A 14,404-nucleotide genomic window follows, 5' to 3' on the forward strand; every position below is an offset into this window, starting at 1 on the left:
TAATTATTAGTAATAACCTGAAAAATATAACAAGCACCCTAACTCTTAGACTGGCTTAACCAGCTTCAGTTGATATGAAGCCTTAAAACAATCTACAGGGTTTAAACCCATCCAAACCTTAGATCAGTTTAAATTGCAAACAAGATTCTCCCCTCTCCTCACCCATTTAAAAAACGTAACATAGGGCACCACAAAAGATTGGAGGGTTAATTATAGACATGTTAAGAAGGAACAGCTAAGTAAGGATGAGGATTGCTCCAGTTAAAGTTTTCTCTGCTAAGGACACCCATGCCATATTTAAATGTGAATAATTTTAAAATTAAACTACCAAAACTATTTTCTTAAAATATCCATAGCTTTAAAATAACAAGGCCTGTTAAATGCCAATGAAATGTATAAAAAACAATTGGGTTTAAAGTCAGCGTGTTAGGTTTGAAAAGTTTATGCTAAATTGGCTGTGCAGTTGTTCAGTGCATTGACAGTGTGGTTGAGTGGATAGGGCTGGACTGGCTTCTATTATTGGCTTTGCTATTGACCTTTGCTATTGTGTAACCTTTGGCAAGTCACTTCACCTCTGTGTGGCTCTGATTCCCTTCCCACTCTGTCTTGTCCACTTAGATTGTGAGCTCTTCAGGACAGACGCTGTCTCTTAGGGTGGGATCCACAACACACCTGCTGATCTCTGTAGGCCTCTAAACTCACTCGGCACTTACGTTTTTCAGGTAAAAAAGTTCCCTGGGTGTCTCAGGTTCTGGGCAGGTGCACTACTGCCTCCCTCTAGGCATCCGGACACCTATCTCCTGCTTAAGACCCAGAGTGATTCACGAACCAGAAGAAGATAAGTGATTGAACGCCTAAGTCACATGTGGGGTCCAATGCTGTAGGCAACCTCTGAGCATGCCTACTGGACAAGTGTGGTTCAAAATCTGGCATGAGGAGGAAGCAGTGGTGGTGCCATGCACCTGATAACTTTTAGCTTAGTAGTTAGAGCACTTGCCCGGGATGTGGGAGACCCAGGTTCAATTCCCTCCTCTCAAGGGGCGAGAGAAAGGATTTGAACAGAGGACTCCCACTTCTCAAGAAAGTGCTGTAACCCCTGAGCTACAGGATGTTCTGTTGTGAGGCTCTCTCCACCTCTCCTGGTGAAGCTGTTCCACTGTAGATAAATATTTAAAGTGATTGGAACACAAGGACTGGACCCCAGATCTCCCTCCCTCCCTCTCCTGGAGTTCCTGGACTCCAGAATCATTCCCACCCTCAATCTGGCCCCACGACTGTTCTACTGTAGATAAATAGTCATTGGGCCAGAGAATGGGAGCACACGAGAATGATGCTGTAAGTCCAGTGGTTAGGGCACCCATCAGGGAAGTAGGAGACTGACTCAGGGCCCAGTCTCCCTGCTCCAATCACTCTTGCATTGTTTATCCAATTGGGAACACCTCCACAGGAAAGGTAGAGAGTTTTTCCCTCAGCAGTATCTCTAGGGGACCGGCTCTGGTGCCCTCTGGAGTGGCGCTCGCATGGTGCGTGGAATAAGGGGTGCCGCCGGCTCCCTGCACCGCCAGTTCCTTCTTGCCGGAAACTCTGTCAGTGGGGAAGGCAAGCAGGTCATGGAATGGACATGAGCAACACATCTGAAATAACATCAGTTACGGAAAAGTTAACTGTCTTCAAGTGCTTGCTCATGTCCATTCCATATTAGGTGACTCCCAAGCAGTACCCCTGGAGGTGGATAGAAGTTCACGGACGTGTCGATTGCAACACAGCTTTGCTGAACCCAGCGTCATCCCTGGCCTGCTGAGTGATGGCATAATGAGCAGTAAACTTGTGAACAGAGGACCATGTTGCGGCTCTACAGATATCTTGGATAGGGATGTGTGCCAGGAAGGCCGCCGAAAACACCTACGCTTTCATCGAGTGGGCTTTGACAATCTGCAATTGCGGAACCCCCGCCAGGTCGTAACAGGTTCTTATGCACAAGGTAATCCAATTGGAAATCTTCTGCAAAGACACCGGGTGACCCTTCCTCCTATCCACTGTAGCGATGAAGAGTTGAGTCAATTTGTGGAAAGGCTTGGTACGTTCTAAGTAGAAAGCCACGGCCCTCTGGACATCCAGGGTGGGAAGACACCTCTCTTCACTGGCCTTATGTGGTTTGGGACAGAACACTGGGAGGAAGATGTCCTGGTTCATATGGAAGGTGGAGACCACCTTTGGCAGGAAGGTCAGGTGGGGCCGCAACTGAACCTTATCTTTGTAGAAGACTGTGTGTGGAGGTTCTGAGGTCAAGTCTTTAATTTCAGAGACCCGTCTTGCCAACGTCTCCGCCACCAGGAATGCAACCTTCCACAACAGGTGGGAAAGGGAGCAGGAACCCAGTGGCTCAAAGGGTGGGCTGGTGAGCCTAGAGAGGACCAAGTTAAGATCCCACTGCGGGACAGGGGCCCCTACCTGTGGGAAGAGTCTCTCAAGTCCCCTCAGGAATCTGACCGTGATGTCTTGGGAAAACACCATCTGTCCTTGGTCCAGTGGGTGAAAAGCAGAGATTGCCGCGAGATACATTCTAATGGAAGAGCGTGCCAGGCCTTGGTTCCTCAAACGGAGCACGTAGTCCAGGACAGCCTGTATGGAGGAATATGAGGGAGAGATGCCCTGTTCGGACGCCCGGCGGGAAAACCTAGTCCACTCGGCCAGGTAAGTCAGTCTAGTTGAGGGCTTCCTACTTCCCAGGAGGACCCGTTGGACTTCTTCTGAACAGGTTCCTCCAGGTTCAGCCACGCAGCATACACGCTGAGAGGTGGAGGGACACAAGGTGGGGGCGTAGGAGTCAACCGTGGTCCTCTGACTGCAGGTCCAGTCAGTTGGGCAGGGGCCAGGGAGGGGCCGCTGACAGGCTCATGAGCATGCCGAACCAGTGCTGACGAGGCCACATCAGGGCGATCATGACGACCTGCGTCTTCTCTTTCTTTGGCCTTGCCAGGGTCCTGCTGCTGAGCTGAATCAGAGGGAACGTGTACATCAGGCTCTGTGACCACAACAGGAGGAAGGCGTCGGAGAGGGAACCCTTGTTCAGATCTTGCCAAGAACAAAACTGGTGGCATTTCCTGTTCTGTCTGGTAGCGAACAGGTCCACTTGGGAGATAATGTAGGCTATCTCTGGATGGAGCAACCACTTGTGGCGAGAGGAGAAGTCCCTAGTGAGCTGGTCCGCCAGCGTGTTCCTGATGCCAGAAAGGTGACAAGCTTTCAGGTGGATTTTGTGGCTGATGCAGAAATCCCATAGACGGGAGTGCCTCTTGGCAGAGAGCCGATGATCATGCCCCCCCTTGCCTGTTTATGTAGAACATCAAGGCTGCATTGTCCATCAGGACTCATACCACCCTGTCCGACAGGTGGGGCAAGAAGACTTTGCACGCCAGCCAGACTGCTCAGAGCTCTTCGACGTTTATGTGCAACCGCGCTTCGTCTGGGGACCACATCCCCTGAGTCTGGAGGATGCTGATATGTGCCCCCCCAGCTGAGGCCCGAGGCGTCCAACACCAATTCGATGGAGTGTGGAGGGTTGTCGAATGGAACCCCTTCCAGGACTGTCCTGTGGTCGGTCCACCATCGCAGTGAGATAAGTATCGCCTGGGAATTGGTAACAATCTTCTCCAGGGGGTCTCGGAACTGGGAATAGACCATCACCAGCCATTTTTGCAGGGGTCACATCTGGAGGCTGGCATGGCAGACCACATAAGTGCACGCTTCTATGCAGAAGGCGCAGACAGACCCTGGCTCTAGTCAGAGGGAACACGGAGACTTCCGCGATGAGGTTCGTCAATGTGTGGGAACCTTTCCAGCGGCAGGCACGCCCTGGCACAGGTTGAGTCGAGGACCGCTCCGATGAACTCTATCCTCTGCACTGGCACTAACGTAGAGTTGTGTCATTTACCAGTAGGCCCAGAGAGCGGCACATAGCTTGTAGCACCACAACATCCCTTTGGACTTGAGACCTGGAGCTACCCTTGACGAGCCAGTCATCGAGGTACGGGTCGATCTGGATACCCCCCGCACCTGAGGTAAGCTGCTACCACCGACAAGCACTTGGTAAACACTCTCGGTGCTGTCGTCAGGTTGAACGGGAGGACTGCAAACAGATGGTGGTGGGGCCCCACCGTAAACCCGACGAAGTGTCTATGTCCTTGAAAGATCGCTATGTGGAAGTATGTGTCCTTCAAGTCGAGGGAGGCATACCAGTCTCCCAGATCCAGGGAGGGGATAATAGAAGCCAGAGAGGCCATGCGGAACTAACTCTTTTAGGTACTTGTTAAGGCCTCGCAGGTCCAGGATGGGCCGTAGACTGCCCTTGGCCATTGGGATTAAAAAATACCGTGAATAGAACCCCTTGTTCCTGTACTCGAGAGGAACTTCTTCCACCGCACCCAGCTGTAGCAACCCCTTTACCTCCTGTGCGAGGAGACTCATGAGAGGGGTCCCTGAAGAGGGACGGGTAAGGCGGGTGGGGAGGGGAGGGGTAGAAAGGAACTGGCGGGTATAATCCTATTCCACTGTGCTGAGGACCGATCGGTCTGAGGTTATAGCAGTCCAGGCAGGGAGCAAGAGGAAAAGGCATTTGGAGAACACAGGGAAGGATGGATCCGGGGAATAGTCTGGTAGGTTGCCCTCGGGCGCACCCTCAAAATGACCGTGTGGTCCCCTGTTTATTTCGGGTCAAGCCGGACTGGGCAGAGGGTGGAGGCGGGTGGCTCACAGTCTTTTTCGGTTTCTTGACCAGAGCCGTGGAGGGAGACCAGTGCCAGCTCGTGTACGGCACCGGGGGAACACTGTGCACGGAGGCCACAGTACTTGGTGCGGAGTCAGACCCCACTGCTCTGGTGCCGGAGTGAGTGCTGATTCCATTAGGAGCGCTCTTAAAATGGATATCGCGCTCCTTTGTCCTAGATTTGAAGGACTTGTAGATACGGCACTTGTCACTTATGTGCCCTTCGCCTAAGCACCGTAAGCAGCTTGTATGTGGATTGCTGATGGCCATAGGACGTTTACAGCAATCGCAGGGCTTAAAGCCTGGGGACTGGGGCATGCCCCGACCCTGGCTGGGTCCCATCCAGGACTAACGAAGAGTTGGAGAACTACTACTAAGGGTAACTTAGAAAACTAGTAACTATATAAAGCTATTTTACAGGATTTGGAAGTTCGCAAGAACAGAGAACAAAACAACGCTAGCTAAAGCAGTGGACATTCCAGGACCATCACCAGCAGTAAGAAGGAACTGAGGGTGGGGGGAGCCGGTGGCGCCCCTTATACCGCACGCCATGTGGGCGCCACTGCAGAGGGTGCCAGAGCCGGTCCCCTACGGATACTGCTGAGGGAAAAACTTCCTGCACCGGTGCATGTGGTGAGCACACACACCTAATATGGAATGGACACGAGAAAGCACTCGAAGAACTCAGGGTATGTCTACACTTACTGGGGATCGACGCAGCTGCGAAAGATTCACCAGGGGTCGATTTAGCGGGTCTAGTAAAGACCCACTAAATCAACCACAGATCGTTCTCCCCTTGACTCCAGTACTCCACCAGAACGAGAAGCGTAAGGTAAGTTGATGGGAGAGTTTCTCCTGTCAACCCAGCGTGGTGTAGACACCGCAGTAAGTTGGCCTAAGCTATGTCAACTCCAGCTACGTTATTCATATAGCTGGAGTTGCGTAACTTAGGTTGACTTAACCCCGTAGTTTAGCCCCTGCCCTCAGGTTTTGGGGAACGCAGTGTTGTTGCGGTGATTTTCTAGGTGCCTAAGAGTTAGGTGCTGTGACACTGAGCTTCACAATGCCTCACTCCCTTTGTGGTTCTCACCCTTACTATATATTTGTGCGGCATTAGCACAATAGGGTCCTGATCATAGCTGTAGCCCTTACCGTGGGGGGAGGGAGGGAAGATACCTCCTCACCCACCTTGTCTCTCTAATATCACGCAAATAGTAATAATAATAATTTGTTTAAGCATCAGATCCTGCTCTAGTTGAAATCAATGGCAGAACTCACATTGGGCCCGATTCTCCATTGTTTATAATTGATAAATATTTTTGCAAACCAAACAAATACACTAACCCTGAAAAAGGACTCTCTCCATGCTATTTTTAAACTGCAGCCATGTTGGCTGTAGCATTGTCTGAAATGTACATATTTTCTCACCACAGCTGAACTTATTAAAGTTTGAACAAAAGCCTTTCATTTTGTTATTAATAAAAATAATCACCTTTTGGGAGACCCCAAGCAAGAAAAATATTAGCTCCGGAAGTGAAAGGTAGGTAGGTAGGTAGGTAGGTTGTTGGTGGTGGTGGTTTGGGGGGGGAGGGTAATTTTAAGTGTTTTGCAACATTAACAATGGCCGGGGATTCTAGGCACACCCAATAACAAATCCCAGTAACTTCTCTAAGATGGAAATAAAAGACATACTATTATCTCCATCCTATTGATGGGAGACAGAGAGAAGTTAAGTGACTTTCCCAAGGGCACAGTCAGTGGCATAGAAGAATTCTGGAGTTTCTGGCTCCCAGTCCTGTGCTCCAGCTCCACCTTTCCCCTATAAATATTATTAATCCTTGGCTAGATTTCCACAGCAGTGAGTTAGTAAAATCTGATTCAAAAGGTGAAACATTGCTTACTTTTGTAGGAATACCAGCTCTTTCAGCTCTTCTTAACCCTTCCACGCCTGACTTGTTAGAAATGACAAGGACTATCTGGGCGTAGCTGGTTGGCTTTTTTGTGCTGGTTATTAGGGCTTCAAGGTTTGTGCCTAAAAATGAAAAAGAAGAAATGAAGACCAAGCATTTCTTGGAGGGTAAATATACTGAACATTCCGAGATGGCTTTTAAAAACAGTAACATAGGAGGAGTCTGAGCCAATGGCCCCTGAAGTCAATGGGTGTCTTTCCACTGACCTTTGTGAGCACTGGCTTGGACCCCTGGCGTGTGTGAGAACATGAAATGGTTTAATAAGTTATGCATTTATAAAACCTACTTTCCATTGCATGAACTATGCTGCATGTGTTACTTTTGGGGCTGCCTATATGTCTATAAAACACAGAAGGAAAGTTTGGTGTGTTTGAAAATACAATGCTGCATTCCTCTGATCAGTGGTTGATCGCTTGAAGGTGGTATAGAGGTGTGTGGGCAAAAGCTACATATGTAGGTGTATCTCACAAACATTTTGCAGACGTGGGTAATGATCAGAGTATCTCCAATTCAAAACGGCCTAGGGCAAAAATCTGTTCTGCCTGCCCCGAGGAGCTGCCCCCTGATGTCGAACTCTAGGCACCTGACCGAAAGCTCACTGAAGTCCATGGGAACACTTCCAGTAACTTGAAGCAGTTTTGGTTCAGGGCCTAAGTTTCTTTGTCCAACAGCCTGTGTTGCACTTTGTAGTGAAGAATGCAAAAGCCTCACCTGTTCCAGAGATGAGAACAGCCACCTTCACTTTGCTTGTTTGGGTTTTGCCTTGGATATGGTTGTGCAAAAACTGTAACCTATTTGCTTGTAAGGCTTGAAGCAGATTATTGATTTCAACATGGGCAGATTCTTAATGGGGAAGAAAAAAAAAGTGTTACATATATATATGGAGATATACCTATCTCATAAAACTGGAAGGGACCCTGAAAGGTCATTGAGTCCAGCCCCCTGCCTTCACTAGCAGGATCAAGTCCTGATTTTGCCCCAGATCCTTAAGTGGCCCCCTCAAGGACTGAATTCACAACCCTGGGTTTAGCAGGCCAATGCTCAAACCACCGAGCTATTCCCCCCATAAACAAACAGAGAAATACAGAGGACATAAAAGGACTTCAGCACCTCTGAGAATTAGACCAGTAGCACTTCGTGTTTCTCACCACTTCAAAGCTAACAAACACTCCTAAGCATGTGTTATATGTACTGTAACTGGAGTATTCAGGACTATCATTTTAACACACCTATGAAGCAAATGCGACAGAGTATCTATGGACCAGATCCTCAGCTAACATCAGTGGAGCTTCACTGATTTACATCAGCTGGGGATCTGGCCCTATATTCCTCTAGGTAAATGAGAACCCAGTACCTGTGTGTCGGGAGATGACTTTCCCAATCAGCCAGGCTTCCTCATGTCTCTGAACGTCTTTCAGAACCTGCTGAGCCAGTGCCTTCTCTACCACCAAGACTGCACCAATCCCGCAATTAAATGTTCGGGCCATCTCCTCTTCTGAGAGATTTCCCTCTTTTTGAAGCCAAGAGAAGATTTCAGGTATCCGCCAACTGTGAGCATCTGAAAATGATTGAGGCTGTAAATTGCTTGTTGAAATACAAAACAAGTGTTTGAATAGAAATGATTGTCTTGACACAAATACTCAAGTTCCTAGAATATCAAGAGCCAGAATTTCTGGACGTGAATTACAAATGTAAAAATGATTAGACCTGGGGCAGTCTTAGGCCCAGTGATCTTTGCTGCAATGCAGAAGAACTGGATTTAAATCCCAGTCGCTGTCTCTTACTGCCTCAGTCAGCAGGGTCTGGAGTGTTGGAAAGTGTGGTTCAGCCATGGAATGTAGGAAATGAATTACTCAACTGTGACCCATTGGCTAATAATTAGGAAGAGGCTCTGAGATACTTCAGAAGGTGCTCTTATTGTCTCCTGGGAAGATGACAGCTGCAATGGTAAAGAGGGTATAAAATGAGGGCGGCACCACCAGATTCCAAGAGACAAGACCCCTTTCCCCCATGGCAGGAACTGATTGGCCCGCAGCAGCAGCATTGCTGAACAAGTCTGATGGAGTTAAAAAGGACGTAGATTTCTTTTTGCCATATTATATTTTAAATGTTATGTCCTGGTTTTCATACATTAGTACTCAACAGATTTTAGCATATAGAAGACGCGAACTATAAAAATAAAACACAGATCTGATGAGCTCAGTCTGTGGAAGGAAGCACAATTTATTATTTGGAACAGAGAACTGGGAGTCGTGAGTTCTGTTTTATTCTGCACCGGGCACCAACACTATGTGATCCTGAACAAGTCACTTAACTTTGCTGTGCCAACAGTTGCTTGCTTGTAAAATGGGAATAATAATATCCCACTACGTTATTATGAGGATTAATTAATGTAGGTAAAATGGTTTGAGATTTCAGAAAGGCAGTATCCAAGTGCAAAGTATAATGATTATGATGTTATGCACACATTCCTCCTAACATGTGAGCTACTAATTACACTCTATTGCACAACAAAGATCTCTCAAACAAGTTAGATTGAGCTGTTACAAAACAGTAGCGACTCTCTTTTGGTTGTTTTTAAACCACCTGGTTCCTTAAACAAACAAACCCAACCCAAAACATTATGAGTTCAAGGGAGTAGAGATTGCAATCTTAAGGCTACAAGGTAGGGTGACCATATTTCCCTATGGTGAATACGGGACACCTGGTAAAATTATTTGTATTCAAACAAGTTCAGCGGCAATCAGAACGATTCAGTACAAACATTCAAATTAACATCAAGTCGACCGAGCCCCCGTTAAAAAGAAATACTGCATAGTTGGATTCTTTTTATTTACCTTTTTATCTTTAAAGCTGAAGGGTTCACACGGGGAAAGGTCTCACACACACACACACACACACACACACGGTGGGGTGGGGGAAACCGACCCTTCCCTCCCTGCCCAGCGCTCTCCGCCCTCCATGCCTGGCTGGGTCTCCAGCACGGACCTGCCTCTCCTGGCGCTGCATCTTCCTGAGGCAACACATGGGCGGGGGGGGAGGGAGGGGAAGATGGGACGGATGGACGCAGGGTCACATGAACCCCTCCCCAGATTTCTGCCAGGGTTCACACCAGAACATGGCCAGCAGCAGCCTTTCGGCACTGTGCGGGAGGGAAGGGAGCTACTTCCAGCTGCGGGGGGGAGAGGAGGGAGGAGGAAGGGAGGGAGAAGAGAAGGAATGACCTGGCCCATCTCTTTCCCCGGCCTCCCCGTGTGGTTGGAAGCAGCTTGTTCCTTCCTGCCAACATAGTGACGAAAGGCAGCTAATATTCCAGGCTGTTGCTGGCCACCGTCATACCCCAGCCACCTCCTGTCCCCCAGCTACAGCATGGGCAGGAAGGGGTTAAGTCCTAAGGATGCACTGTGCACTAGGGCCCAGGGAACCTGACTGCAGAGGCTTCAGCGAACCTGGCCAGAGAGGTGGCTCAGCAGGGGAGGGTGCCTAGGGGATGGAACAACCCTGCTGTTGGACTCAGGGCAGGGGGCAGGGTGACTGAAGAGGGTGCTTAGTCCCTGCCCCAGGGGTTGCTATGGAGCCTGCAGGGTCGGGGCACAAACAGGCTGAAAATCGCTCCCCCCCTGCCACTCCAGAGCTTAGCTGAGGGGCGGAGCGGCTTCCCTGTGCCAGCGCTGTGCAGGGCTTTGGCACACGCAGGACTCGGCTCCTTCTAGCCACCGCCCTGGGCTGGAGGGTCTTGGGCTTTCCTGGGGTGCCGGCCCAGCCAGAGGCAGTGGGGGAAGGAAGGAGGCTGCTGGCCAGGTTGTTGGTGAGCTCAGTGCTCCAACCAGGGGCTGGTTCTCCACCCAGTGCTGGGAGTGGGACACGGTCCGCTGCGGGGGATATGGAGGAGCAGCGAGCTAGGGAAGGAGGGGACAAAGGGGAAAAAACAGCGAGAGGGGGAGCACATCAAGGGCCAATGAGTCAGCAGCAAAGGTGACATGTAATCAGCCACCGCCTTGCGCTTGCCTGCATGCGCCAGCCATCGCAGCTCGGAGCGTGCAGCCAGGAAACTGGATGGCGGGGTGGGGTCCTGCTGGCGGAGAGCCAGCGGGTTGCGCTGACAGACCAGCTGCGGGAGCAGCTGACCCCGTGCACTGCATCTTCACCCCGCCCCCAGCCTTGCATACCTAGCCCCATCGTCAGCCACTGAACACCCTCCCATCCCCGTCAGTGGGCAGGCGGTGAGCAGGGATCCAGCCAAAAGCAGGACCCACCAGTACTGGGGGGGGAGGGGGAGGGAGAACAGAAAATATGGGACAATTTGCCCATTTTTAAGAAAAAGTCAGGACACCTACAGGAGGGCTTAAATATGGGACAGTCCCTTTAAAAACAGGACATCTGGTCACCCTACTACAAGGTACTCTGTAGGTATTCTGAGTGAAAGGGGAAATTCAATAAAGATCTAGTAAAAAAATAAACTATGTTCTAGACATGCAAATGTGAGACTCAAGAAAAAGTGTCATTTTACCTTATACCACATTGATGGGCTTTTCAGGTCCATGCCCACAACTGCACATTTTTTTTAATACGATGCCCATTTTGCTTCCTTACCTAAAACTACACCAAATGATTCTGGGAGAACTCGGGGGATATTTTCCAACAGACCTCCTCCAGTGATGTGGGCGTAGGCCTTAACACGCCCTGAACGAAGGACAGGCAACAGAGTTTTACTGTAGATTTTAGTTGGGGTTAACAATAGTTCCCCTGTGAATGTAAAATGAAAAAGACTGATTACAACATAGAAATAAACGTCAATCAAATTAAATCAAGGAAGCCTAAAAATATTCATTTACCAGACATTGAAAAGCAACTACTATATGACAAAGTAAATTGAAGTGGAAAGAGAAAAATGCTTTGCTCTAACTCCTGTAGTATACACCAGTGTGATTACCCATCTGCCCCTCAGCTTAATTTGTTTCAGTGTATTTAATTTGAAAAAAGGGAAAGAAGAATATAGTTAAGTAATAGTGGAATCATAAAAAAAAGCTATGTTGGGAAAACAATCATGACATTTTGTTACACTGCAGGAGAAGAGGTATATGTATTAGTGATGGTACCTAACGTCGTCTGGTCACCAGAGCCACCATCTGATGGAGAAGTGAAATCTAAAGACGACTTTTCTACAATCTTCCTTACAAGGCTAAACCCATTGCTGTGAACCCCAGAGGAAGCTATTCCAATGACAACATCCCCATCAGCAACTCTCTCCAGTTGGGGGAGCATCTGTCCTTGTTCCACGGCACCAACTGCAAAGCCAGCGAGGTCATACTCCCCAGGCAGATACATGCCAGGCATTTCAGCAGTCTCTCCTCCTGCAGGGAACAAGGAAAGAGAAAGAATGGGGTGAAAGACATTGTGATCAATATACATATGATTTTTATGTTTCCAACCGGATGCAAAGGAATGCAGCGGTATAAATAGGCTACATGAAAAAAATTAACTAGCAGCAGCATTTGTCACATGGCTATAGCTCCTGTCATTGGAACTGATGACAAGCAAATTGGAATGTTGTCAAGAAATCCTAATTTCTGATGGCTAGGGTTAAAATTACTATATACCTACATTTGTTTATACAGATTTTTTTCATAGGGTTTGTTATCTCAGTGCTAATATGGCTTCCATCACAGGAGTGATGCACAGAGCACAGAGACCACCTCCTGAGCATGCAACCTTAGTGAAAACTAAATCTATTCATTTATACCGCAAAATATAAATGCTCAGATTAGCACTCTGGAGAATAACAGACAGGTTTAATTCCCCTCTGGGGTGTGCCTACGCTACACAAGGAAATGTATCCAAGGACACTGAATGCATTAAATAATTGATTGCTTCCTTTGTCTTCACAATGGTTTAGCGTATCCAGACAGCAATGTTGTTTGGCAGAACCATGCTGGCACATCCACACACAGAATGCTTTACTAACCTGGTTGTACCAGTACACTCTGAAGTGTCTATCCCACAGTGCCAGGACTGCTGATGGGAGCAGGGGGTTTTCAGTAATTTCTAAACACATGGCACTGCATTGTGGGATGGAGTTAGCAAGGCTAGTTGAATCAGTGCTGCTGCAATGCTTATGGCTTCCTGTCCACACTGGAGAGAAACCCTTGTTGATTGCACCATGTCAGCCATATCTGAGCTAAAGGCCTTCTCCTAGGTGTTGCGACCATTTTGTACAAATAAGTCTTGCAAAATGCATGGGACAGCTGCAGTGTGTGGATGCAAAGGGTTGTACAGCTGTTATAGTTTGTTGTAACTTCTTTTTTTGCCTAGTGTTGACAAGATCTGATGTATTTAAAAGTAGCTCTCTCATGTAACAAAATGTCTGGAAAAATTAGTGATTTTAACAGGTCTGAAACAGGGACAGTGATAGAATTCTAGCATCCTAATGGCTACATGACTCATGGTCTCGGATACTTCTGAATATGAGCACACAATGATACACAGTATTCCCATTTAAAACTTAATAATTGATCTACACCAATTAATTTGTAAGCCTCCAGCTTTCTTTCTAACCTCACTGTAGGTGGCTATGTTTACAGTTGTGTAGTAACTGTAATGGAAATTAAGTTCTGAAATTTAAACAATTTAGTCAATGCATGTGACAAGTTTTGATATTTAAATATAAGTGTATTTTAGATGCAGGGTTTGAAGTAAGTAGCCCATTTGTTCATATACTGGTATGAAGTAATGAATTAAAAAAATTTTGATTGGCAACACATACATTGCCTGTTTTTCATGGACAAAGCTTGTGAAATATCTGTAAAATGAGACATCCCCATTAAGAGAGACTCTTTTCTTTCTATTTTTCAAAGATAGTTACGTAATGCAAGATAAGCTTATCTGATTTTGCCATCTCTAACTGGTATATGAGAAGGTTTGTTTTGAAAATTTATTAAGTTTTGCTCCTGTATTTTTACTAGGGGAAATAATTACTTCTAAAAGGAGGAGAAATGTAAAAACAGAGAAAGGGAGCTGAACTTGGCTTTGTAGTTTTCGTTCTTCTAAAATTGTAAGCCTACATTCTATTACTTTTATAAAGTAAGGATTCATATTAATACTTGGATAACACAAGATTCTCTAATAGAATTTGAAACATATTAATGAGTTGAATGAATTTTAAAGGTTTAATTTTTGTGAAAGTCACAAGTTAAAAGTAATATAGTGGTTCATTGTATGTAAGATTAGCTTCAATATTGAATAATAGGATACGTACATAATTTGCTAATAAAATATGATCACCTAGTTAATGAGAATATGAGGGAAAATGCTTAAACTTACATCTTAACATCTTGGGATAAACTGATTTTGTGAAAATTTGGATACTCCAAACATGAAGTCTTCATCAGAAAACAAATATGCCTCTTCAGCACATTTATAAATTGACTTGAAATATAGAAATAATTCAAATATGTGACCTATTGGCAGAAGCTGCATAAAGCCCTTCATTTTTATGAAGTTAAATGAAGAGACAGGGAAAGAAAATTGTAAAAACATGATTCCTGACCTACTCGTAGCTTTTGTGAACAAAAGGAACCTGCTATGTAGGTGGATGAAGACCCCATTTCATAAAGCATAGGCAGTTAATCAGAGTCTCATCGAGTTTTGATTTATGAAACCTTTCAAGAGT

The 14,404-nt window shown here is 46.8% G+C and overlaps 1 protein-coding gene across 1 annotated transcript in view; it reads right to left on the reverse strand.

Moving 5' to 3' along the window:
- The window catches only part of LOC117867315 (trifunctional purine biosynthetic protein adenosine-3), a 53,831-nt gene that overhangs the window by 7,240 nt on the left and 32,187 nt on the right, over positions 1 to 14,404 (reverse strand). The window contains exons 15-19 of the mRNA XM_034752201.1: positions 11,835 to 12,089; positions 11,329 to 11,481; positions 8,090 to 8,293; positions 7,447 to 7,578; positions 6,667 to 6,797 (exon numbers count right to left, since the gene is read on the reverse strand). Coding sequence (XP_034608092.1) covers positions 6,667 to 6,797; positions 7,447 to 7,578; positions 8,090 to 8,293; positions 11,329 to 11,481; positions 11,835 to 12,089 — 875 coding nt within the window. The remainder of the gene's footprint in view (positions 1 to 6,666; positions 6,798 to 7,446; positions 7,579 to 8,089; positions 8,294 to 11,328; positions 11,482 to 11,834; positions 12,090 to 14,404) is intronic.

The sequence above is a fragment of the Trachemys scripta genome, chromosome 1 (genome assembly GCF_013100865.1).
Source record: "Trachemys scripta elegans isolate TJP31775 chromosome 1, CAS_Tse_1.0, whole genome shotgun sequence".
Lineage (NCBI taxonomy): Eukaryota > Metazoa > Chordata > Testudines > Emydidae > Trachemys > Trachemys scripta.